This window comes from Salvelinus alpinus, chromosome 13 (assembly GCF_045679555.1).
Source record: "Salvelinus alpinus chromosome 13, SLU_Salpinus.1, whole genome shotgun sequence".
Lineage (NCBI taxonomy): Eukaryota > Metazoa > Chordata > Actinopteri > Salmoniformes > Salmonidae > Salvelinus > Salvelinus alpinus.
Window position 1 is genome coordinate 10,227,605 of NC_092098.1, and position 22,332 is coordinate 10,249,936.

The 22,332-nt window shown below is 43.4% G+C and overlaps 2 protein-coding genes across 7 annotated transcripts; one reads left to right on the top strand and one right to left on the bottom strand.

Annotated features, from left to right (window-relative positions):
• Positions 1-6,218: 6,218 nt before the first annotated feature.
• Positions 6,219-11,829, top strand: LOC139537016 (choline-phosphate cytidylyltransferase B-like). Of its 2 annotated transcripts, XM_071337806.1 has the most exons (8): positions 6,220-6,407; positions 7,248-7,347; positions 7,585-7,701; positions 7,809-7,960; positions 8,200-8,278; positions 8,418-8,560; positions 10,902-11,090; positions 11,345-11,829. In XM_071337806.1, the coding sequence occupies exons 1-8, from the start codon at positions 6,327-6,329 to the stop codon at positions 11,591-11,593; spliced, it is 1,110 nt and encodes a 369-aa protein (XP_071193907.1). In that variant the 5' UTR covers positions 6,220-6,326; the 3' UTR covers positions 11,594-11,829. The 2 variants fall into 2 exon arrangements, with proteins under 2 accessions (XP_071193906.1, XP_071193907.1); XM_071337805.1 differs by having other exon boundaries at positions 6,219-6,407; positions 7,248-7,701.
• LOC139537017 (pyruvate dehydrogenase (acetyl-transferring) kinase isozyme 3, mitochondrial-like) lies at positions 11,830-21,576 on the bottom strand. Of its 5 annotated transcripts, XM_071337810.1 has the most exons (12): positions 21,133-21,474; positions 19,022-19,133; positions 18,588-18,729; positions 18,390-18,461; positions 18,054-18,238; positions 17,830-17,919; positions 14,644-14,721; positions 14,113-14,189; positions 13,675-13,776; positions 13,472-13,591; positions 12,911-13,024; positions 11,830-12,823 (listed from the first exon to the last, which is right to left on the bottom strand). In XM_071337810.1, the coding sequence occupies exons 2-12, from the start codon at positions 19,029-19,031 to the stop codon at positions 12,683-12,685; spliced, it is 1,131 nt and encodes a 376-aa protein (XP_071193911.1). In that variant the 5' UTR covers positions 19,032-19,133; positions 21,133-21,474; the 3' UTR covers positions 11,830-12,682. The 5 variants fall into 5 exon arrangements, 4 of the variants coding, with proteins under 4 accessions (XP_071193911.1, XP_071193909.1, XP_071193908.1 ...); XR_011667449.1 differs by lacking the exon at positions 19,022-19,133 and having other exon boundaries at positions 13,454-13,591; positions 21,133-21,576; XM_071337808.1 differs by lacking the exon at positions 19,022-19,133 and having other exon boundaries at positions 21,133-21,476.
• Between the last annotated feature and the right edge of the window lie 756 nt (positions 21,577-22,332).

Below are 22,332 nucleotides of genomic sequence, written 5' to 3' on the forward strand. Positions count from 1 at the left end.
TCCCCAGAAATCTCACCTCTTATTTAATACAACTGCCTGAAATCACTTCAGAAGCCTGTGAGGGCAGCATTCTGGACCTGACACCTCTGTAAATCAAGACCTACCTCATCCCTATCCTAAACATACCCCTCTCCTGGCCTGGCCTGTTATCCGCTGAACAAACATCTTGACAATGCTGGGGCTGTCTGGTGCATACCCCAACACATCAGAGACACACGCAACCATCACTCCATCACCTACCAATGTGGTATAACCTATACATCCACCTCATACCATACAAGCACCAGCACTATCCAATAACCATCAGCCATTTACAACCACATTATTGATCACCTCATACCCCCATTCGCCAGGCTTTGTTCAGTGTTATCATAAACAAATAAAGTCTTTGAGTTAGTTTAATTGCAGTCTTTATTTCACCGTGCAGTGCTGTTCAACAGAGGTATTGCTCTTCAGGTTTGTCCCCCATTAATACTATCCCTGCAATAACTCTTAATTACAACCTCTAAAATACGTACCTGACAACAATCAAGTTGTAAATCACACTTTATTTAATCCATAAAAGTAATCTATTTATTTTATTTTGTCCCATTAAGCGACAGCCTGATCCCTAATGAGTCTGACCCCATTCCTCTGTAGCAGTGTCGTATCTCAGAGATGTCAAATACATACTGGCACTGTGATTTTCCAGTCCCCCCCTCTTCCAATGATTACTGGTGGAAAGGGCTGAAGGTGGGAGGCTGTCACAATGCAACGCATGCACCTCTCCCATTTTGTCTTATTCCTGGAAAATCAAAGGACACATTTTGTGGTTCTGACAACTGAGAGTACATAATCTGGGAGTGCAGACGAGCATGTGCTGGGGAGAATGTTTACTCAGATCATCTCTCCTCCACCCCCCTCTACCCACTGGCTCCATCCCTGCAGACCCCTCTCTCTCAGCCCTGGGTGAGTGAGTTACGGCCACAGGAATGGTCCACATTTTCACACGAGGTGGATTCACGGAGCAGATAATGGGTCTAATTTAACTCTGAGGCCGGTGGCCAGTTGCCAAGAGGCCAGGGATCAGACTCCTCACAGTGTTCCACAAACCAGTGGCACAGAGCCACTAGTCGGTAACTTAACTCAATTAAGCCTCACCAAACTGCCCTCTATGGGAAGAAATTACTCTGACCCACATTACCCTGGAGGGATTACACTCAACCAGGGTCCTAGACCTAGTCTACCAGATAAAGCTCAATGCTTGATCCCTTTATCTAGAGACATCAGGGTACATAGAGCCTGGCGTGGTGAAGTAGATCCTGGGGGTGTTGGCTGTGTGCTGCAACACAGGGAGTGCTCATGGATGGTTCTCGTATCTAATTAGGCAGTGGGCTAGTTCAACAGCTTTGTGTTGCTGGGTCAGAGAGGGTTATCCTATGAGGTGCTAGTTGTGTCATACGGAACCTTTTCTAAGCAGTAGAAATTGGAGCATGGTCACAATGCCTCAATAATCATTGTTGTTTGTGTTGTATTCTTGGCCTTTACTAAACAGACCTTTGGCCTTCTGAAGTAGGCCATGTCATCGGGGAACCATTCAGTTCTGGGGAAGACCTGGCCATTCTTAGAAGGAATTCCATCTGCAGCCCCCTCCAAATAGCGCAGGTGCTTGTTGCACGTCAGCCGACCCCCCCTCCCTGGCATGAGGCCACTCAATTCACTTAGATGGCAGGCTACAATTTAACCTGTTTCCAAGAAGCCAGTGGCACCACCATTAATAAAAGAAGGGACCCGCTTTGGTTTAAACACCCAGAACAGATTTGGTTCATGAGTAACAATAGAAGGTAAGTGTGATAATCTGCTGCCCTGCATGCCCAACATTATGGGCCTACTTCAGAGGTACAGGGACATGGCATCCTGCCACCTCCACTCAGAAACTCCACAAGGCCACAGATCATGTGTGTGTGGCGCCAGGCCTTCTTAGAAGACAAACACTGTCGGGAACACTAGCCAGACATGCTAGAGCCAACCCTATTGCCCTACGGTCTATATTCTCTCCATTTTAAAACACACACCGGAAGAATGTTGCTTTACAAACCAGCCTTTGCCAACGCCATGTCATGTAACTAATGCTTTGTCTCTGAGATATGGGCACCATCTGGTTGACAAATAGTACATGTACATCCCTACGCCACACTACACAATCACTGACGCCCAGAACATGTGGGTAGCCATGCACTCACTGATGCCAACCATCATATGAGTACATAGCCACAAAAAAACCTTCCTTCTACACATCGTTCCTTCAACACATAGGAATCGTTCTATACAATACCATACAATGAAAAGGATTCATGTGGTTAAGGGTTGGAAGTGGATAACCCATACTTACTATCCTCAGAGGTACAGACCTAATGCCACTCTGACAGCCAGCTGATGGCCAACATGCCACAGTGGCCTACAGTCTGTCTGAAGCCTAGCATCTCCTTCAACAACATCTCCCTCTCTACAATCACACATTGGTCCTGAGGGACAGATCCCCTTCCCCAGGAGCCATTAAGCCATACCGTGAACAAGGCTGGCCGATACATGAGAACCATCGTTGAGAGCTGGGCGGCTGGGTGCTGTCTAGTTTGGAAGTTTCACATTTCTCAAGAAAGGTCCTGTCGTGACTACCTCTCCGTGACTATTGTATGTCAGGATGGGATATTGCGGGGACACTGTGGAGGAGTGGACCCATTCAATCATCTCATTGAACAGTGGCTTTTAATTGGGTAAGATATATCCTAGTAGCCCTTTCCTGCAGTCAAATGACCTAGTGGGCTCATGGTTGGAATGTTATTCATCTTTTTTATCATTTCATAATTAATAAACATAATTTTTTTTTTAACTGCAGAAAGTCCGGTGTTTCCATGTCCAACGGTTTTGTTATATTTCAGTCTTCTGTGATGTCTATAAAGTGTAATATTGGGATGCAAACTCAAAATATCTATATTTTTTTGCCCATAACCATGTGTGTGAGTTGTATTATTTTCTTTCAAGTAGATTGTGACCCTGATTTATCCCACTGCAGTATAAGGTTAATAGAATTTTATTTGGTATCCTTTCAGAACACTAGCTAAATGGCCCGGCTGTTAAGGTAACATAATTTGTTGATTTGAGTGCTAAGCTGATAATTGGGAAAGCTGGGAACGATGGACAGTGTTCATTTATATGATCTGATAACACCACAGAACGCTTTGCTGAGAACACTGAACTAACAGAGGGTGACCAGTAGCGTTCCAAATGAGTCACATAATGAGGCCCAGAGCACTTGATTTGTCCCATTTGATCCCAGCGCAACAGCCCCAGTACTGTCTGTCCCCCCATAAGCCATCTATTAATCAAGGAGACACGCGCAGCTGTTTGACACCCCCCGTTCCTCCCTCTCAGGGCCCCCCAACCCAATAGAGCAGATAAAAGGATTCTTCACGGTATTACCGCATGCCCCCCCCCCCCCCCCACCGTCCCCCACCGTCCCCGACAGAACAGGTGTTCACTGGTGTGACGTCACCCTCACAGACCCCAAGGCTGACTGTCAACCCGGTTATGTCGGCTGCAGGGACCAGCGGAAATGGTCAGGACCTCTTATCAGTTGCTTTATTTCATTACCCATCAGTATGTCTTTTCTGAGATATTAAGATTTCAACTTTCAATGAATGTTAAACCAGTCTCAATGAGCATTCAACCAGTCTCAATGAATGTTAAACCAGTCTCAATGAGCATTCAACCAGTCTCAATGAATGTTAAACCAGTCTCAATGAATGTTAAACCAGTCTCAATGAGCATTCAACCAGTCTTTCCAATGTTTCCAATGCGCAGTCGGCACAATATTTTGGAAAGGCTTTTTTTTGCAGCGCTATAAACTAGTGCTCTACTGCCCTCCACTGGTTTGAAACTCCAATGGAATAAAACACGATTTACGTTTGGAACTGGCACATTTAATTCAACATAGCGAATAGTGTGCTTAACTGTGACAGATACATAATATGGCTCTGCACTTTGCAGAAGCTGTGAGTTTTATCAACTGTCTCAGAAACACTGAATTACAAACTCTCAAGGGGAAGTATGACGTCATGGTGTGTATTACAGCATGATGGGGCTCAGGACACAAAATGTCTACCTCCACGTCATACTTTTCTGATTCCACATACCCTTCCATCCTAGACATTATTGTGAACAGCTGAAAGTCTTTACTGATAAATAACATGCTTAACAATAGAAATGTAATTGACCACAAACCAGTAGGTCAAAACAAAGGCTTTGGGTAACAGTTCCTTATACTTCTCCCTATTGCCAATGATTTGCTACCACTCAAATATTATTTTCAGATCATCAGGCTTTCCCCAATCTTGCTCCTCGAGTTCACCCTTACAAAAAAAAAACATTTTAAAAATCACTTGCTTTTCAGACACGTGAACACACCTGTGAATAAATGACGTGATTTTTAAAGTAAAACATTCACCACTTCCAACTATGTCTGGTCTTCGTCCTCCCATCCAGGATCAACAATGCTTATCTTCAGAGGCAAACCAGCAGTGGGGTGCAGGAACAAATGTTACAAAACTTGCAACTGGAAAAAAGGCAGCGAAAGCAAAGGCCAAGGTAACAACCAAAGACAGGAAAGAGGGAGTAGTTTTATTTCATTGAGTATCTGTCACGATCGTCGTAACTTTGGATAGAGGACCAAGGCGCAGCGTGATAGAACGACATCTTCTTTTATTTATGAAGACGAACAAAAAACAGACGACCGTGAAGCTATTCAAACAAATAGTGCTGACACTAAACACTACACATAGACAATTACCCACAATAGCCTACTGCCTATGGCTGCCTTAAATATGGCTCCCAATCAGAGACAATGAATGACAGCTGTCTCTGATTGAGAACCATTCAGGCAACCATAGACTTACCTAGACACCTACACTCAACACAAACCCATACACTCTACCAAAACCCCCTATACCATACAACCACCCAAGACGAGACAAATACACACAAACATCCCCCCTGTCATACCCTGACCTAACCAAAATATTACAGAAAACAAAGATAACTAAGGCCAGGGCGTGACAGTATCATAAAATGGGATCCATTCATAATTAATTTGCTCTTGCAATATTTCGTTTCGTTGTCAATTCTTTTGGGTTTATGTTTTGCTTTCAATATAATTATTTTGGTTTGCAATACTAAGGATGTTGCTCTCGACTTCAGAAGCTTTGCTTGATATTAATGGCATAAAAGTAACTCACGCACTAGAGGATTCCACCATTCTAATAACCCTATCACTCTATTAAAGGTGTTTCAAGCTGCCATCCTTAATTGAAACATTAACAAATGGGACTCCCCGCCACAGTTTCGGTAAAAAGCTGAGGGATGGGACTAGAGAAATGCAACCACTCTCAAATCCATAGACTACAAATACGGATGCAGGGACTGATATTCAAATTATAGTTTTAACCATGTTTTTAGGCTAAGCAGTGTACGTTTATATTTACAAAAATTGCTCATTTGTCATGCGTATTTTTGCAAGGGAAGGCCTAGCCTATAGCTCAATGGGATAATACAGTCTTATGTTATGGTCCAAATGTCCATGGGCTGATTCAGGCATAAGGGCATAGTGTCAATGTCCATGGGGTGATTTGGGAATCATGATCAAGTGGAATGACAGTCACAGATGTGTCGTGGGGGCCATTAATGACGTTGCTTGATTGATTGAGCTTTCAGTAAACATTGCAGTGGAGTACATAGATAGGCAACTTTAAGCTTCCTCTTGACCCACTGGAACAGCTTGTCCCACTACTATGTCTGGGTCCAAAGGTCGCCCCAGTCAGATCATTTTTGGGAGCAGTTTCTATTCATGAAACTCGGAAATATCATGTTAAAAATAAAATTATATTATCCCACGAGACCAAGTTGAACATCTGTTTCCAGTAGACACGCCAATAATAAGGTTATTTATTACTTTACAAATGTAAGAAAGTTCATAACAGCATGACTACATTTACATATAATTTATAAGCTTAGACCAAAAAACAAGAGAGCAGTCAGATTGTAAATGTCTGTTTAGGCCTACGTGGGGAACCCTTGATTCACCTCCTTTCCTTTACAGAGCCTGAAGTATCAACTACTCTTTACCTTGAACTTTGCACATTAGATTTTCTTGTCACCGGGGTCAGACCAGCCAGCAACATGCAAACTTTCAAACTCCCTCATAGATTGCAGGAGTGCAGCACTGACAGGCTTGGAGTACGAGCAAGCGGACGAGGCGCCAGTCGACAGGTGAACAAGGCAACAGAACATCCAGCATGGTGGGAAGGAGACGTGGCTCCAGAGCCAACAGCGGACCACACCAGCCCCAACAGCAACGCAGTGGGGGACCCCGCAAGGTGAGTTCGACTACCTATAGGAGGTTTATCAAACGGTTAATTTAATATTTTTTTTTGCATATAATGTCTAATCTCTGCCAGGTCTGAGGTGATTTACTGTCAGAGACAGTACTGATCCACATTTGGAGCCTATTTTTCAGTACTTCATTCTCAATGACAAACCCTATATGCAGCCAGCATTGCTGACTCAGAAAATGTTGCATTTTCTACAATTCTATATTTGATCTATCATTACTAGTAAACATAGTGTAGCCAACAACAGTCAATTATTATGTTGCTCTGGAAATAAGTATTGTGTAATATGATCTTATTGTATGCTTTAGTGAATCTGTGTACAGTATGGGAGTGCATGCGTCGAAGGTAGGCTATACCTGACTCTGTTCCCCAGTGTATTGTATAACATAGGCAGCTACAAACGATTCCTCAATAAATGTCATGGTACTGTCACTGTTGTAAATGTCGTAATGTTAAAGCATTGTGGTATAGCTCTTCGCATGGTAAATTGATCTCTACCTTCAATGAAAACTTTTTCTTCCGCAGGGATTGAAGTCAATTCTTAAATCATGTACAGATGTCAAACAGCTCAGAGTTCAAAGTATACTGACAACTCTACAGATAATTCCTAGCAACCATATACACACCCACTAGCCCTCACATGCAGATATAAACACTAATGACGCCAGAAATTCCTTACATATCCAAACACTTATTACAGCCCCGATGATTTCCATCACTGTAAACATAAAATACTTTACTTATAGAGTATTTATTATCCCCAAATCATTTATGTACCGATATCCCCTCCCATGAGGTAGGTTAACTCTTTCTGTGTCATCTCAGACTCTGAGGGAGCCAGCATTATTTGCCAAGAAAACAGGATATGAGTCAGAAGTTCCTCATGAAAAGATGACCATCGCCCAGGCCAAGAGAGGCACGCCAGGTCAGTCTTCGTTACAGGTCTCCACAGGCCAGACCAATCACAGACCAGTCAGACTGATCATAGGTCAGTTTCACCACCAGTTTTATCAATCCTCACTGGGAATATCGAAGGATGGACAGCGGAAGAGAAGAGATAAGGGCCAGTCAAGAGAGAGTCAGAGGGATGTGAACGTGAGAGGTGAGACAAGGAGAACGCAGCGAGACATCGATACAGTTATTGTTTTTGCTTTTCTTGTAGCAATCCGGCCGGTGCGAGTCTATGCCGATGGGATCTTTGACCTCTTCCACTCTGGACACGCGCGTGCTCTGATGCAAGCAAAGAACTTGTTCCCCAACACACATCTCATAGTGGGAGGTAAATCATATCTTTTGAATTTCAAGTGCCTTTCAAAGACTGTACAAACAAGCATGTACATAAACCACACACAGAGAGAGTATGCCATTGTGTGTCTGTCCTTGCAGTCTGCAGTGATGAACTCACACACAAGTATAAGGGCTACACGGTGATGACAGAGTCGGAGCGCTACGAAGCCCTGATACACTGTCGCTATGTGGATGAGGTGGTACGGGACGCTCCCTGGACCCTCAGCCCTGACTTCCTGAAGAAACACAAGGTCGGCACTTCTGGGTCATATACAGTACACCACTCAATATTACAAACCATCTGCATTGCTTGCGGTTCTGGGTTTCAGGCTGGGGTTTCTGTATAAGCACTCTGTGACATCTGCTGATGTAAAAGGGCTTCATAAATATATTTGATTTGATCAGTCCTAAAATCTGATACAGATGTACATAGCCCATGTCCCTTTTTTCCACATAAAATCATTTTAGTGCTATTCTGGGATTTCACCAGATTGACTTTGTGGCCCATGACGATATCCCATACACCTCTGCAGGATCAGAGGATGTCTACAAACACATCAAGGAAGCAGGTAAACAAATCTGCTCTGAAACAGACATGAACTTGTAGCCATTTGAGATTGTGTCTCTGTGTGTTTGCTGAGCTACCGACCGCCTATTCCCTTACCTGTGCCATCTTGGCTGAGCTGTGTTCTCTCTGTTGGGTCTCAGGGATGTTTGTGGCCACACAGAGGACAGACGGCATCTCTACATCCGACCTCATCACCAGGATAGTGAGAGACTATGATCTTTATGTCCGACGCAACCTGCAGAGAGGCTACACAGCCAGAGACCTCAACGTTAGCTTCATCAGGGTATGAATGACCTAATCACCTAATTAACTTCGAACAATTAATTAAGTTGGAATAACCATTTGTTACAATAATTTGTATTTGAGGAAGTGAAATGGTTGTTACAGTGTTGGTGGTTGTGGCTGATAACAAAAGACCACCTTTAGTTGATGCCTTATAGCCGACCACTTGACTTGTCATACATAGACTGTTCTCTCTGCTATCGCACGGCAAACGGTACCGGAGCGCCAAGTCTGGGACCAAAAGGTTCCTGAACAGCTTCAACCCCCAAGCCATAAGACTGCTGAACAGTTCATCAAATGGCCACCGGACTATTTACATTGACTTTATTATTTTATTTTTAATCTTTATTATTTGCACTGACTCTCTTGCACTGGCTCTATGCACACTCACTACTCTACCCACACACTGACACACTGACACACACACACACACACACACAGACACACTTTCACACTTCACATACACTGGTGCTACTGTGTTTATTATCTATCCTGATTGCCTAGTCACTTTTACCCTTACCTACATGAACATACTGTATTACCTCAACTACCTCGTACCTCTGCACATTGACTCAGTACTGGTACTCTTTGTACAGTGGGGAGAACAAGTATTTGATACACTGCCGATTGTGCAGGTTTTCCTACTTACAAAGCATGTAGAGGTCTGTAATTTTTATCATAGGTACACTTCAACTGTGAGAGACGGAATCTAAAACAAAAATCCTGAATATCACATTGTATGATTTTTAAGTAATTAATTAGCATTTTATTGCATGACATAAGTATTTGATCACCTACCAACCAGTAAGAATTCCGGCTCACACAGACCTGTTAGTTTTTCTTTAAGAAGCCCTCCTGTTCTCCACTCATTACCTGTATTAACTGCACCTGTTTGAACTTGTTACCTGTATAAAAGACACCTGTCCACACACTCAATCAAACAGACTCCAACCTCTCCACAATGGCCAAGACCAGAGAGCTGTGTAAGGACATCAGGGATACAATTGTAGACCTGCACAAGGCTGGGATGGGCTACAGGACAATAGGCAAGCAGCTTGGTGAGAAGGCAACAACTGTTGGCGCAATTATTAGAAAATGGAAGAAGTTCAAGATGACGGTCAATCACCCTCGGTCTGGGGCTCCATGCAAGATCTCACCTCGTGGGGCATCAATGATCATGAGGAAGGTGAGGGATCAGCCCAGAACTACATGGCAGGACCTGGTCAATGACCTGAAGAGAGCTGGGACCACAGTCTCAAAGAAAACCATTAGTAACACACTACGCCGTCATGGATTAAAATCCTGCAGCGCACACAAGGTCCCCCTGCTCAAGCCAGCGCATGTCCAGGCCCGTCTGAAGTTTGCCAATGACCATCTGGATGATCCAGAGGAGGAATGGGAGAAGGTCATGTGGTCTGATGAGACAAAAATAGAGCTTTTGGTCTAAACTCCACTCGCCGTGTTTGGAGGAAGAAGAAGGATGAGTACAACCCCAAGAACACCATCCCAACCGTGAAGCACGGAGGTGGAAACATCATTCTTTGGGGATGCTTTTCTGCAAAGGGGACAGGACGACTGCACCGTATTGAGGGGAGGATGGATGGGGCCATGTATCGTGAGATCTTGGCCAACAACCTCCTTCCCTCAGTAAGAGCATTGAAGATGGGTCGTGGCTGGGTCTTCCAGCATGACAACGACCCGAAACACACAGCCATGGCAACTAAGGAGTGGCTCCGTAAGAAGCATCTCAAGGTCCTGGAGTGGCCTAGCCAGTCTCCAGACCTGAACCAAATAGAACATTTTTGGAGGGAGCTGAAAGTCCGTATTGCCCAGCGACAGCCCCGAAACGTGAAGGATCTGGAGAAGGTCTGTATGGAGGAGTGGGCCAAAATCCCTGCTGCAGTGCGTGCAAACCTGGTCAAGAACTACAGGAAATGTATGATCTCTGTAATTGCAAACAAAAGTTTCTGTACTAAATATTAAGTTCTGCTTTTCTGATGTATCACATACTTATGTCATGCAATAAAATGCTAATTAATTACTTAAAAATCATACAATGTGATTTTCAGGATTTTTGTTTTAGATTCCGTCTCTCACAGTTGAAGTGTACCTATGATAAAAATTACAGACCTCTACATGCTTTGTAAGTAGGAAAACCTGCAAAATCGGCAGTGTATCAAATACTTGTTCTCCCCACTGTATATAGCCTCATTATTGTTATTGTGTTACTATTTCCTTTTTTTTTTTTGAAAATATTTGTCTCACTTTCTACCTCTGCATTGTTGGGAATGGGCTCATGAGTAAGCATTTCAAGTAGTCTACACATTTGATTTATTCTGCAGGAGAAGAAAATCCGTCTGCAGAACCAGGTGGATCGTATGAAGGAGACGGTGAAGACAGTGGAGGAGAAGTCCAAGCACTTTGTGTTCAAGGTGGAGGAGAAGAGCCATGACCTCATCCAGAAGTGGGAGGAGAAGTCACGGGAGTTCATTGGGAATTTCCTGGAGTTGTTTGGTCCAGATGGAGCGTGGGTGAGTTTACCTTTAGCCCACAATAGATACCATAGTAGGAAGTGTTAACGGTCAATAGGGGAAGATAGTTAGTATTGATCTCATTCCTCTAAGCAAGTGACCACTCATTATGAACAAGTAGCTTAGTAACGCAACACTTACTTGGACAAACAAAAAACTATTCATTCACTCTTTCTCGCCCTCTATATCTCTTGCTCTCTCACTCTCTCTGTCCTGCTCTCTCTCTCTGTTGCTCTCTCTCTCTCTCCGAGCAGCATGTGATCCAGGAGCAGAGTGGGCGCATGCTCCAGGCCCTGTCACCCTACGCGTCACCCGTTGCCTCGCCCCGTGGCTCCCCCAGTAGCAGCCCCACCAGAGGGCGCTCCCCATCGCCCCCCTCTCCCACATCCCCTTCCTCCCGATCCCCTCGTTCCCCTCATTCCTCTTCCACCTCCCCTTGTAAGGGTGCCTCTGCCCATCCCTTAACCTCCCTCAGCAGCACGAGTGAGGGGGATGACGAGTAGAGATGGCACTGTCATTCCCAAACAAACACAGACACAAACACTCAGTGTACACGGTTACTTTGTGCACTTCGTGTATGTAAGATGTCACCCACAGTTTACCATATTTGTGTTATTTGATTGTGTATGTTGTTAAGGTAACTGAATGCACTGTGGCATCTCAATCAGTGACTCACTCCATTCTCACTTCTAATTCCTGTACCACACAAAAACATAAAAATAATACCACTTTCACTGTCTCCATTTTGCATCAACCAGGCTTTATTTTTCTTTCGAAATACTTAGTGAAACGCTCAAATTTGCATTCAGTTGTCTATGATATGCAGTAAAAACAAAACATTTCACACATTTTCTTTTAAAAATACACTGTTTCTATGAAATATTAAATACAAAACAATCATTTCTGAGAGTATTTTGTCATGCAATAAGTAATCTAAAGTAAGATATCTCAATTTATTTAGATATTGTTCCATGCATTTCCTAAGCATCCAAAGTGATTATAATCTCTTATAAACTTACAGTACCAAATTGCATCATCATGCATTCAAATACCATCCTGAGTAACATTTCATGTCACATGTCACAAACACATACATACTAACCTAATCCCTTTTTCTAAGCCGGGAAAATGCCCACTGGGTTAATCTATTGAAAACCATTGCACACTGCCAAAAAATGATAAACTAATATTCTTGTTTCACACAGTATACTGTTACGCTAGGCAATTATTTGCATTAAGGGAAAAAGTACATTATTTCCTGTGGTGTCACTCCCACGTGACACTTATTAAACCTAATAACAGAGTCATGCTATCTGACGGAGGTGGTCACCAATCGCGATCTGCTACCATGGAAACTGTGGTCAATAATAACATACCAGCAAACAATGAAATAAAGATGATCTGGATTAAAACTGTTTTGGCTTTACCTGCCTGATGGAAATAAATATGTTACCTGTTGAGACAATATTTCAGTCAGTGCTGTGCTTTAGTTCTGTGCTTCACTGTAGGAGTGGAAGGTAACTTAATTTGTCTGTCATGTGACTAGACATGACCTATGGCATGCAGCGTTGCCTGAGGGCCACACTCAAGAGTTATTTGATCTTGTACTTGGCTGCATCACGTGGGTCACTGCTAGGGTTGCTCCAGTCATCTGCCTCAGGGCCAGTCTGGTAATGTCTCCACGCTGACTTGTTGAAGACGGGGAGACGTTCAAAGGACTCACTGGACAGAGCCTGGAGGTCAGTGAGAAACAGATATAAAACCACAGCCAGATGATAATGACAATATGCTACTTAACTAAACGCAAGTCCTTAACGCACCTTCAGATAGATGACAGCGTCTGTACCCACCCCCTCCATGGAGTAGAGGTTCAGGTCTCCTTGGAAGTAACGTGCATAAAGTCGAGAAATAGGGAGACCATACCCAAAGCCAGCCTAAGGACGGAGAAGAAAGAGTGGTTCATACTACAAAACTGTGGGTCAATAGACTGGCCGCGTCATGAAAAGTTGCGTGCGCAGTTCCTCGTCAGAAACCAGCTCTTCTCTACTAGCAGTGGATATGATAACATGCAACGTCTATAACGTCGCTATGTCATCAGAGGATTGATTACCAAGCCAGAAAAGCAAGGTCAAATATCACAAATAGAGCTAGATAAAGCCAGAAGAATAATATACTTGTTGAATATAGATAGCTATAGCCATCCGTCTGGTCTGTTTTCATGGACATCACTCACTCCCTGTTAAGTTTGTCAAGGTCCCAGCATCAGTGTTAGCTATCTTGCTACAGAACTTTTTGGTGCCGGGACGCACGTGCATCACTCGAACATGATGCTTGCTTGTAAACAAAAAAATGTCTCTATACACCTATTTGGGATGTGTTACCAGTGGTGCAGCCTGAGTTCCATTTCCTGGTTCAAGGCTCGGGGTGGGCGCGGTGGAGTACATGTAGCTAAAGAGCTTGTCAATCTTCCTGAGGGGCACGCCCCCTCCTCTGTCACTGATCTGAGGGGAGAGGACAGGTGTGTGTGAGAACCTTGATGAGGTCATGTAAAAACACCAGACCGGTGTCCGTGCCAGTAACAGACCTTGATAGAGAGGTCTTCCTTTCCAAGCGTCACCATGGCCTTCACTGGGGGGAGTCCAGCACTACTGTTCTCATGGAGCTCCACTGTGGCCCGCATTGAATTCTACATAGTCATTCAATAAACATTAATGAATACACATAACTCAGTTGGAACGTATAAATACAACAGGATACAACCAATGATGATACACACATACATGTTACACACCTACAGTGCATTCGGAAAGTATTCATACCCCTTGACTTTTTCAACATTTTGTTACGTTACAGCCTTATTCTAAAATAAGTTAACCTATTTTAGAATAAGACTAACGTAACAAAATGTCGAAAAAGTCAAAGGGTCTGAATACTTTCCGAATGCACCGTACACTACAAATTAGGACCAGTTAATTGATAGCCTAGAGAAGCTTTCGTTCAGTACAACATAAATGCCAGTCACCTTGAAGAGCTCAAACAGCGTATGGAACAGGTGAGATGGAACATAAACCACCTGGATAGCCTTCGAAGAGGCCTTGGCTGAGGAAAGAGACATGTATGTTAATGTGAAATAAAGGCAATCAATATGTATCAATTGTTCTCTGTTCACATATCATTACAGTAGTCATGTTTCACGTAATATCACACGAAATAGATTTCCATTGGATCTGCTGCGTCTCCTCTGTTTACATTTGCAGGTTCGACAGGAGCCAACGGGAAACTCTGAGATGAGGCCAACTTTCCATTCCAGATGACTTTTTCCATTACAGCTAATAAACCTGCCAAATCCTAACCAAGAGCTTAGCACATACTCAGACGTTTACAATCTAAGCGCCAGTGCCTTCTATCCTACCAATATTGCATTATAGACATGCTACCAGCCTTCATATAAGCAAATGGCTCCGTACAACAGCTTATAAATGCATAGACGGCTATTCCTCTTTTATAATGCATACACAGGTGGCTCAGCGTGTTTAATTACATTTCAACTTACAATTGTACTCTTCTATGTTCAGCTCAGGGGCGACCATGTAGTACTGCTCACAGAGCATCTTAGCGGTCTCATAAGCATCTGTAAAAGACAGTAGCATAGAAACACAGAGGAATAATGTTATGCGGCACTGTCTTCAACTTTGACCAAATATCCGCCTCACTTTGAGAGAAAAAGTAGTAGAGCTAGGTTTTACACAGTCAGACGTAACAAATAACAAAAAAAGATATAGAAATGTACAAATTATAAATTTGTGATATCGGTATTTAAATACAATAAAAAATAATAATAATTAAATACAGTAATATGAGATCTGTATGTAAAACATTTGCCCTTTTTGTCAGTTAGCAGATGCCCTTATCCAGAGTGACTTGCAGTAAGAACATTCATCTTAAGATGAATAATATTTTACACACACACGAAGGTGTTCTCCATTCCAATAGTATCATCATCCGCGACATCTCAAAATCATTATCCCGACTGGTGTGCACTGGGCTATTCTACAAACAGAGCCTGGTGGAAAGTCCCCCTCTCCTCTCGTACAGACATGCACAATCAGGGACGTGCTGGTCCATTCTATCCCGAAGCCTGACCATACAAACTGGTTATCTCTACAACGGAACTATAAGTGTGGACGATGTGCTCGATGTAACAACACGGCAAACAGTAAATACTTCACACACCCTCTTAACAGGCCGAACGTTCTACCAGAGACAGTTCATCAATTGTAACATTGTGTATATGCTTAAGGGATTCTAAAGCCTATGTGGGCCAAACAGAAAGATATTTCAAAATAAGAATATCTGAACACAAAACAGGGATCAGCACTGGCAATATTGAACATGCTATGGCAAACCACTACTTAGAAGCAAAACACGGCCCATTGTCCTCTTTGGTGGCCTGGAACAGGTCTATCAGAGCTGGCATGGTCCCTAAAATGCTCTCCCAACGAGAGATGTTTTGTATTGAGAGGTTAAACACCGTGCATCCTCTTGGTCGAAACAATTATTTCTCATTCACACTATTCTTGTATATATGGCTGCGCTGTCATTTGTATGCTCATGTAGGCTATATTTTCATACATTCAATCACAATCTTTCTCTCTAAAAATAGATGTCTATTCTTCATACCCCAAGGCATCTATTTTTGTAGGCTTTATTGTGTACTAGGAAGTAATTCATTGCGCTAAAATATCTCAAATTTCCGACATCATCATGATACCTAAATGCAATTTTTCGAGTTTATTCTGCTGATCTGTGTATTTGTATGTAGAGTATATTGTAACAATTGTTTGTTGACTAATAGTTTGAGTACCGCTATGCACCGCCATCGCACAGTTGTAGGTAATTATAATGATCACCTAGGCACCTGCATAAAAAAATCATGTCTTTGGCACATCTCTTGATGCTCTGATGAAGGCATAACTGCCAAAATGCGTTAGCCTACCAGGACTAAAATAAAATATTTTGGGGGAGTTCCACCGTTTCCCAATGTTCTTGAACCTGAGATTTAATTTGACGCCATTGCCACATATGGCAGAGCACCCAGCTAATAAAGTGAGATAGTGCACCTGTTACCCACTCCACGTGAAGGTACCCAAAAGCAATAATTTCTGATGAAAAAACACAAATGTGAAGAATGTGTGGATATAGCGTTTTGGAAAGAAACTCTTCATATACAGTGCATTCGGAAAGAATTCAGACCCCTTGACTTTTTCAACATTTGGTTACGTTCCAGCCTTATTCTAAAATGGATTCAATTGTTGTTGCTTTTCTCATCAATCTACACACAATACCCCATAATGACAAAGCAAAATAAGGTTTTTAGAGTCTTCTTGGGTATGACGCTACAAGCTTGGCACAACTGTATTTGGGGAGTTTCTCCCATTCTCCTCTGCAGATCCACTCAAGCTCTGTCAGCTTGGATGGGGAGCATCACTACACAGCTATTTTCAGGTCTCTCCAGAGATGTTCGATCGGTTTCAAGTTCGGGGTTTGGCTGGGCCACTCAAGGACATTCATAGACTTGTCCCGAAGCCACTCCTGCGTTGTCTTGGCTGTGTGCTTAGTTAGGGTCGTTGTCCTATTGGAAGGTGAAACTTCGCCCCAGTCTGAGGTCCTCAGCGCTCTGGAACAGTTTTTCATCAAGGATCTCTCTGTATTTTGCTCCGTTTATCATTCCCTCGATCCTGACTAGTTTCCCAGTCCCTGCCGCTGAATAACATCCCCCTAGCATGATGCTGCCACCATCATGCTTCACCGTAGGGATGGTGCCAGGTTTTCTCCAGACGTGACGCTTGGCATTCAGGTCAAAGAGATTCGTCTTGGTTTCATCAGACCAGAGAATATTGTTTCTCATGGTCTGAGAGTCCTTTAGGTGCCTTTTGGCAAACTCCAAGCGAGCCGTCATGTGCCTTTTACTGAGAAGCGGCTTCCGTCTGGGCACTCTACCATAAAGGCCTGATTGGTGGAGTGCTGCAGAGATGGTTGTCCTTCTGGAAAGTTCTCCAATCTCCACAGAGGAACTCTGGAGCTCTGTCAGAGTGACCATCGGGTTCTTGGTCCACTCCCTGACCAAGGCCCTTCTCCCTCGATTGCTCAGTTTGGCTGGGCGGCCAGCTCTAGGAAGAGTCTTGGTGGTTCCAAACTTCTTCCATTTAAGAATGATGGAGGCCACTGTGTTCTTGGGGGCCCTCAATGCTGCTGAAATTTGTTGGAACCCTTCCCCAGATCTGTGAATTGATACAATCCTGTCTCGGAGCTCTACGGACAATTCCTTCGACCTCATGGCTTGGTTTTTGCTCTTGACATGCACTGTCAACTGTGGGACCATATATAGATAGGTGTGTGCCTTTCCAAATCATGTCCAATCAATTGAATTTACCACAGGTGGATTCCAGTCTCATAGCAAAGGGTCTGAATACTTACGTAAATAAAGTATATCAAAGAAATGTTGTCATATAAACCTGTTTTCGCTTTGTTATTATAGGGTATTGTGTGTAGAATAATTTAATCCATTTTAGAATAAGGCTGTAACGTAACAAAATGTGGAAAAAGTAAATGGGTCTGAATACTTTCCAAATGCACTGTACTCTTTATTGAATACAGTTTGAATAAGTTGATGTTTCCCTGATGCAGTCTGACTCAGTTGCTATTTGTCAAGCATTAGGACCAGTGGTATTCTGCTCACCTTTCACCACCTCAGGGACATTGCAGGTAGGATCAATGCCTCCTATGTGCTTGGGATGGGAGGTGGTTCTGTCATCACCAAAAAGGAGTGCTGAAACAAAGTCTCACCTGATCAAGATCCTCATCAACATCAACTATAAAATCCAAGTCATACACATGCACTATGTTTACACAACATCCGGCACACATATATAAATAGCTGTATTGGCTGGTCATGTCACTTACTGTGCTGGTTAATGAGCATGCGGAAGGATATCCTGTTGGTGTAAAAGCGATCCAGGAAGTACTGAACGTTGCTGCTGATAAAAGGATCAAAGCCAAACTTCTGCTTGTACTCTATGACACCCTGGGCCATGGTGGGGACCACTTCACTGTGCCTGTTACGGATTTTGACCAGGGTGTCTAGAAAGCTGTTCCAGAGAAATATGGTGTGAGCACTCTCAGAAGTCTCAGTGCCGTCTGAAGTCTCAGTGCCGTCTGAAGTCTCAGTGCCGTCTGAAGTCTCAGTGCCGTCTGAAGATGTGGTGGGTGCCTGATGCGACTATGTACATGTCAACTCACTCGTTTAAGGTGCGGCTGTCCTCTGGACCCCTGTGTTCATAACCCAGCAGCTCTTCAAAGCTCTGTATGTACCTGAAACACAAAGACCACAGCACACTGTCAGACCCTGGCGTACACCCAGACGGATGTCACCATGCATCCCAGAATACTGTGCTTACAGTCACCCCGGAATCAGTACAGAGGGACAGAGGTTCTCACCAACTGTGCACAAGCTTGACGGACGGCTGGATACGCAGGTCACTGGGTAACAGGTTGATTTCCTTCATGGTGTTGGCCCCCCGCACCGCAAGCTCCTTACGCAGGAACACGTAGGAGGTCTTCTCACATGCATTCTCCCTACCTGTGGAAAAACATGGGGTCAATAAACTGGTGACTGGTAGCAGACCAATACTTGTGCTGTGTTCATTTGACAGAGGTTGTAAACAAGATTATATCAACAGACCTCTCATGCATGTCAGTTGGAACTTTCAAAATGTCTGTCTCAGAAACACCTGAATTCTTGGAGCTTTCCACATCTGCCTCATTTGATGGAAGTTTGTGACAAACCACTGACGGATGTTTGTATTAGTGCAATAGGACATAAGTACATATGAGGACACTGAGGTCTGGTCAACATTTAGCCAGCAGCTTACCACCCTGCATCCCACTTCTGGCTTGCTTCTGAAGCTAAGCAGGGTTGGTCTTGGTCAGTCCCTGATGCTACTGGAAGTGGTGTTGGAGGGACAGTAGGAAGCACTCTTTCATCTGGTCAAAAAAAAAAATCCTAATGCCCCAGGGCAGTGATTGGGGACATTGCCCTGCGTAGGGTGCCGTCTTTCAGATGGGACGTTAAACAGGTGTTCTGACTCTCTGTGGTCACTAAAGATCCCATGGCACTTATTGTAAGAGTAGGGGTGTTAACCCTAGTGTCCTGGCTAAATTCCCAATCTGGCCCTCATACCATCATGGCCACCTAATTATCCCCAGCTTCCAATTGGCTCATTCATCCCCCTGTACCTATTCCCCAGGTCGTTGCTGTAAATGAGAATGTATGCTCAGTCAACTTACCTGGGGGGGGGGAAAAAAATTGAAATATTGCTCCCAGCGTTGATCAAGAATATAAGCGTTGTGATCTAACTCTGTCCTCTCGCGGCACAGGCAGTGGGCCTGAGACGTGAAACAAACTACCCGAGCTCGCAGTCGGCTCAAGTATGCAACTAAAGACACTGCTGACAGTGTGTTTGTGAGATGTCCGGACAAAAGGCCATTTTAAAACCGTCGCGTGACTCCTGCCATATCTACAGACATCCCCCAAACCAACAAAAACTGACTCTATGAGAATGAGTGCACAACTGGCAAACAGTCATTTATAGATTGCCCATGTCAGCCAGTCAGGTGGCTAGCTGCCGCCAGCGGCTTTTATTGCAGTAACGTTGAATGGCTCTGGCTAGTATTACTTAGCTTCTTACTTCATCCTTCTATCTGGCTAACATTAAACAGAGCCTCTCAGCACTAGCAGAAAATACGCTACTAAGTTCTCATAATAACGTTGTTATTGGTGAGGCTGAGGCAGGCTGCAACGCATGGAGGAGGAAGCAGAGGAGACAAGAGAGAGAGGAAGCAAGCAGAGAGAGAGATTAGTACAGTGGCTACAAAAGTTGCGGTCGGGGCCCCGTTCCCCTGAGAAAATCTGTACTGATCGTATCAAACAAGTTAGGAACTTAAAGAAAGGAAGACGTGTTTTAATATGAACATCTGTCATCAAAATGCAAACAATAAAGTTCTATAAATGTCACATGTGTCAGTGTGAATCATTTGTCATAACTCCCCCCTTTTCAGATGTATAACATTACAATTGTATAGTTAATAGGCCACGTGTTTGTAGATCGACTGATGTGAATGAACCTACAGCGGGCCAAGGTGATAAAGGCTGCTTTTTCCTGTTCTCCAAATAGCATTTAAAAAAATGTTTTTATTGTAAAGAAATGCAGTAAATGAGCTTCCAATATTATTATTATTTGCCAGTTACTCTATGAATATGGCTGCCACACATGCAGCAATAGGTCAGTGGCCAGTTCATATTGAGAGGCAGAACGACATGGAGCTATTTATAATGAGCTGCTGCTACGAACAGTGTTGTGCAACTGTGAGCCAAAAGTTGAGTGGACAGACAGAGAGCTTTCGGGTTGACCTTGACAGTCCAGCTTGCACAGTTTGTTCTCTAAACTTAAGACACTTACTCTCACAGAGCACGTGGCTTACTGAGAGACTGAAGCCATCAATCTCTACACCGACATACAAACTATAGATTGACAGACAGTGGAAATGTATCAAGGCCTCTGTGAGACTGATGTCACATTACTTAAATGGAGGTGGCAGCTGATGTAACTATCTACTGTTTAGCAAAGCCACACTCAGGCATTATTGGGAAAGTAAGCGTTTTAAATATGAAGTACCGCAGTCCCATATATCCCGTAAACACAGTAATGTTCTTATTGCACACAAACGACAACATCTGAGGTCTATTCATTCCGCCGACTGTTGCAAAACGTTTCTTAAACTGAAACAAACGAAACGGAGAGGGACCTACTTGAATTAGTCCAATAGAAACTCTCGTCTGGCTATGTTGGCTTCCGTTAGGAAATGGTAAACGTTTTCAATATACACCTGTTCGTTAATTAAAGCCATCAGTTATTTTTTCAATCAAATGGCAACCCTGTGTCCATGACATTTAAACTCTTGGGAGTATTAATTTTATACTCACCAAAGTCCAGAAACTGCTTGATAGACATCGGCGAGGGAGAGAACCTCGAATAATATTCTATTTTCGATGTTACATCTTTTAGTAGAAAGTTGAACAGCCTCATGATTGCTTCAAGTAATCACGTTCTAATTGTCAACACACATACATATGAGTACAGTTGGTGGCATAAGAACGATTTCCAAACAACCCCCTGTCTACTAGCATCGACCAATATAAACACTCAATACAAGTTACATGCTGATATCCCCTCCTTAGACGGTAGCCTCCCATGTTACTCTGATGCATTCGGAAGTAGTGTGTGTGTGTCTAATTCCGACCCACGTGACAGAACCTGCAACCTTATTGGCTGACAGAACCTCTCCCTTCACCAGAGTGATACAAATGTGCAATTGGACAGTTGGCATCAAAGTGCGCTTTTGTCTAGCTAGCAGGAACGTCACTGTAACTTCTTCAATGCCATTCGGAGGGAATTTATTGTTATGACTTTAGATGAGAATATATAATTATTGGTCATGTATACCTTCAGGGCTCTTGTTCAGACAAACTGAACATGCAATTCCATGAACAATACCGCGCCACTGTTTAAGAATAGCCGATGTTCTTCCAAATAATCTCGTAAGAAACGGAATGGATTAATCCAAATGTTATTTGGTAAACAGATAGCTTAAAGAAAATGTAATTGTCTGTTTCCCCCAGGCTGCTTGCAAATCACTCCAATACCATAGGAGGGCGCGAAAAACTTGGACATTCGTCTTTATCCAAGCAGTACGCAATCCTCTCTCTCTCTCTCTACACACAATCAAATCAAAATATATGTGTAACTGTATAACGTCCCCTCGCCCCGACACGGGCGCGAACCAGGGACCCTCTGCACCCACGAAGCGTCGTTACCAATCGCTCTACAAAGGCCGCGGCCCTCGCAGAACAAGGGGAACCACTACTTCAAGTCTCAGAGCAAGTGACGTCACCGACTGAAAGGCTGCTAGCGCGCACCACCGCTACCTAGCTAGCCATTTCACATCGGTTACATATGCATAAAGATTTAATACACTATATTTATTGATATGAATACAAAATACACATGTTATCCAACCATTAAGCCATTTTGGTTTATAAACGTATTTCCAAAACCCTCACATATCCAACTCCACATTGTAAAGGGTTGCGTCAATCGAATCTGGTATCAGGATAAAATGTGAT

Coding starts and splice junctions, on each gene's coding strand:
- LOC139537017 (XM_071337808.1), bottom strand. CDS start 21,235: ATGAGGCTGTTCAACTTTCTACTAAAAGATGTAACATCGAAAATAGAA. Junction 14,722..17,829: donor TGTCCCTGAGGTGGTGAAAG/GTGAGCAGAATA, acceptor TGTCTTTTACAG/ATGCTTATGAGACCGCTAAG. Junction 12,824..12,910: donor ACGCTGTCATCTATCTGAAG/GTGCGTTAAGGA, acceptor ACTGACCTCCAG/GCTCTGTCCAGTGAGTCCTT.
- LOC139537016 (XM_071337805.1), top strand. CDS start 6,327: ATGGTGGGAAGGAGACGTGGCTCCAGAGCCAACAGCGGACCACACCAG. Junction 8,279..8,417: donor CAAACACATCAAGGAAGCAG/GTAAACAAATCT, acceptor GTTGGGTCTCAG/GGATGTTTGTGGCCACACAG. Junction 11,091..11,344: donor TTGGTCCAGATGGAGCGTGG/GTGAGTTTACCT, acceptor CTCTCCGAGCAG/CATGTGATCCAGGAGCAGAG.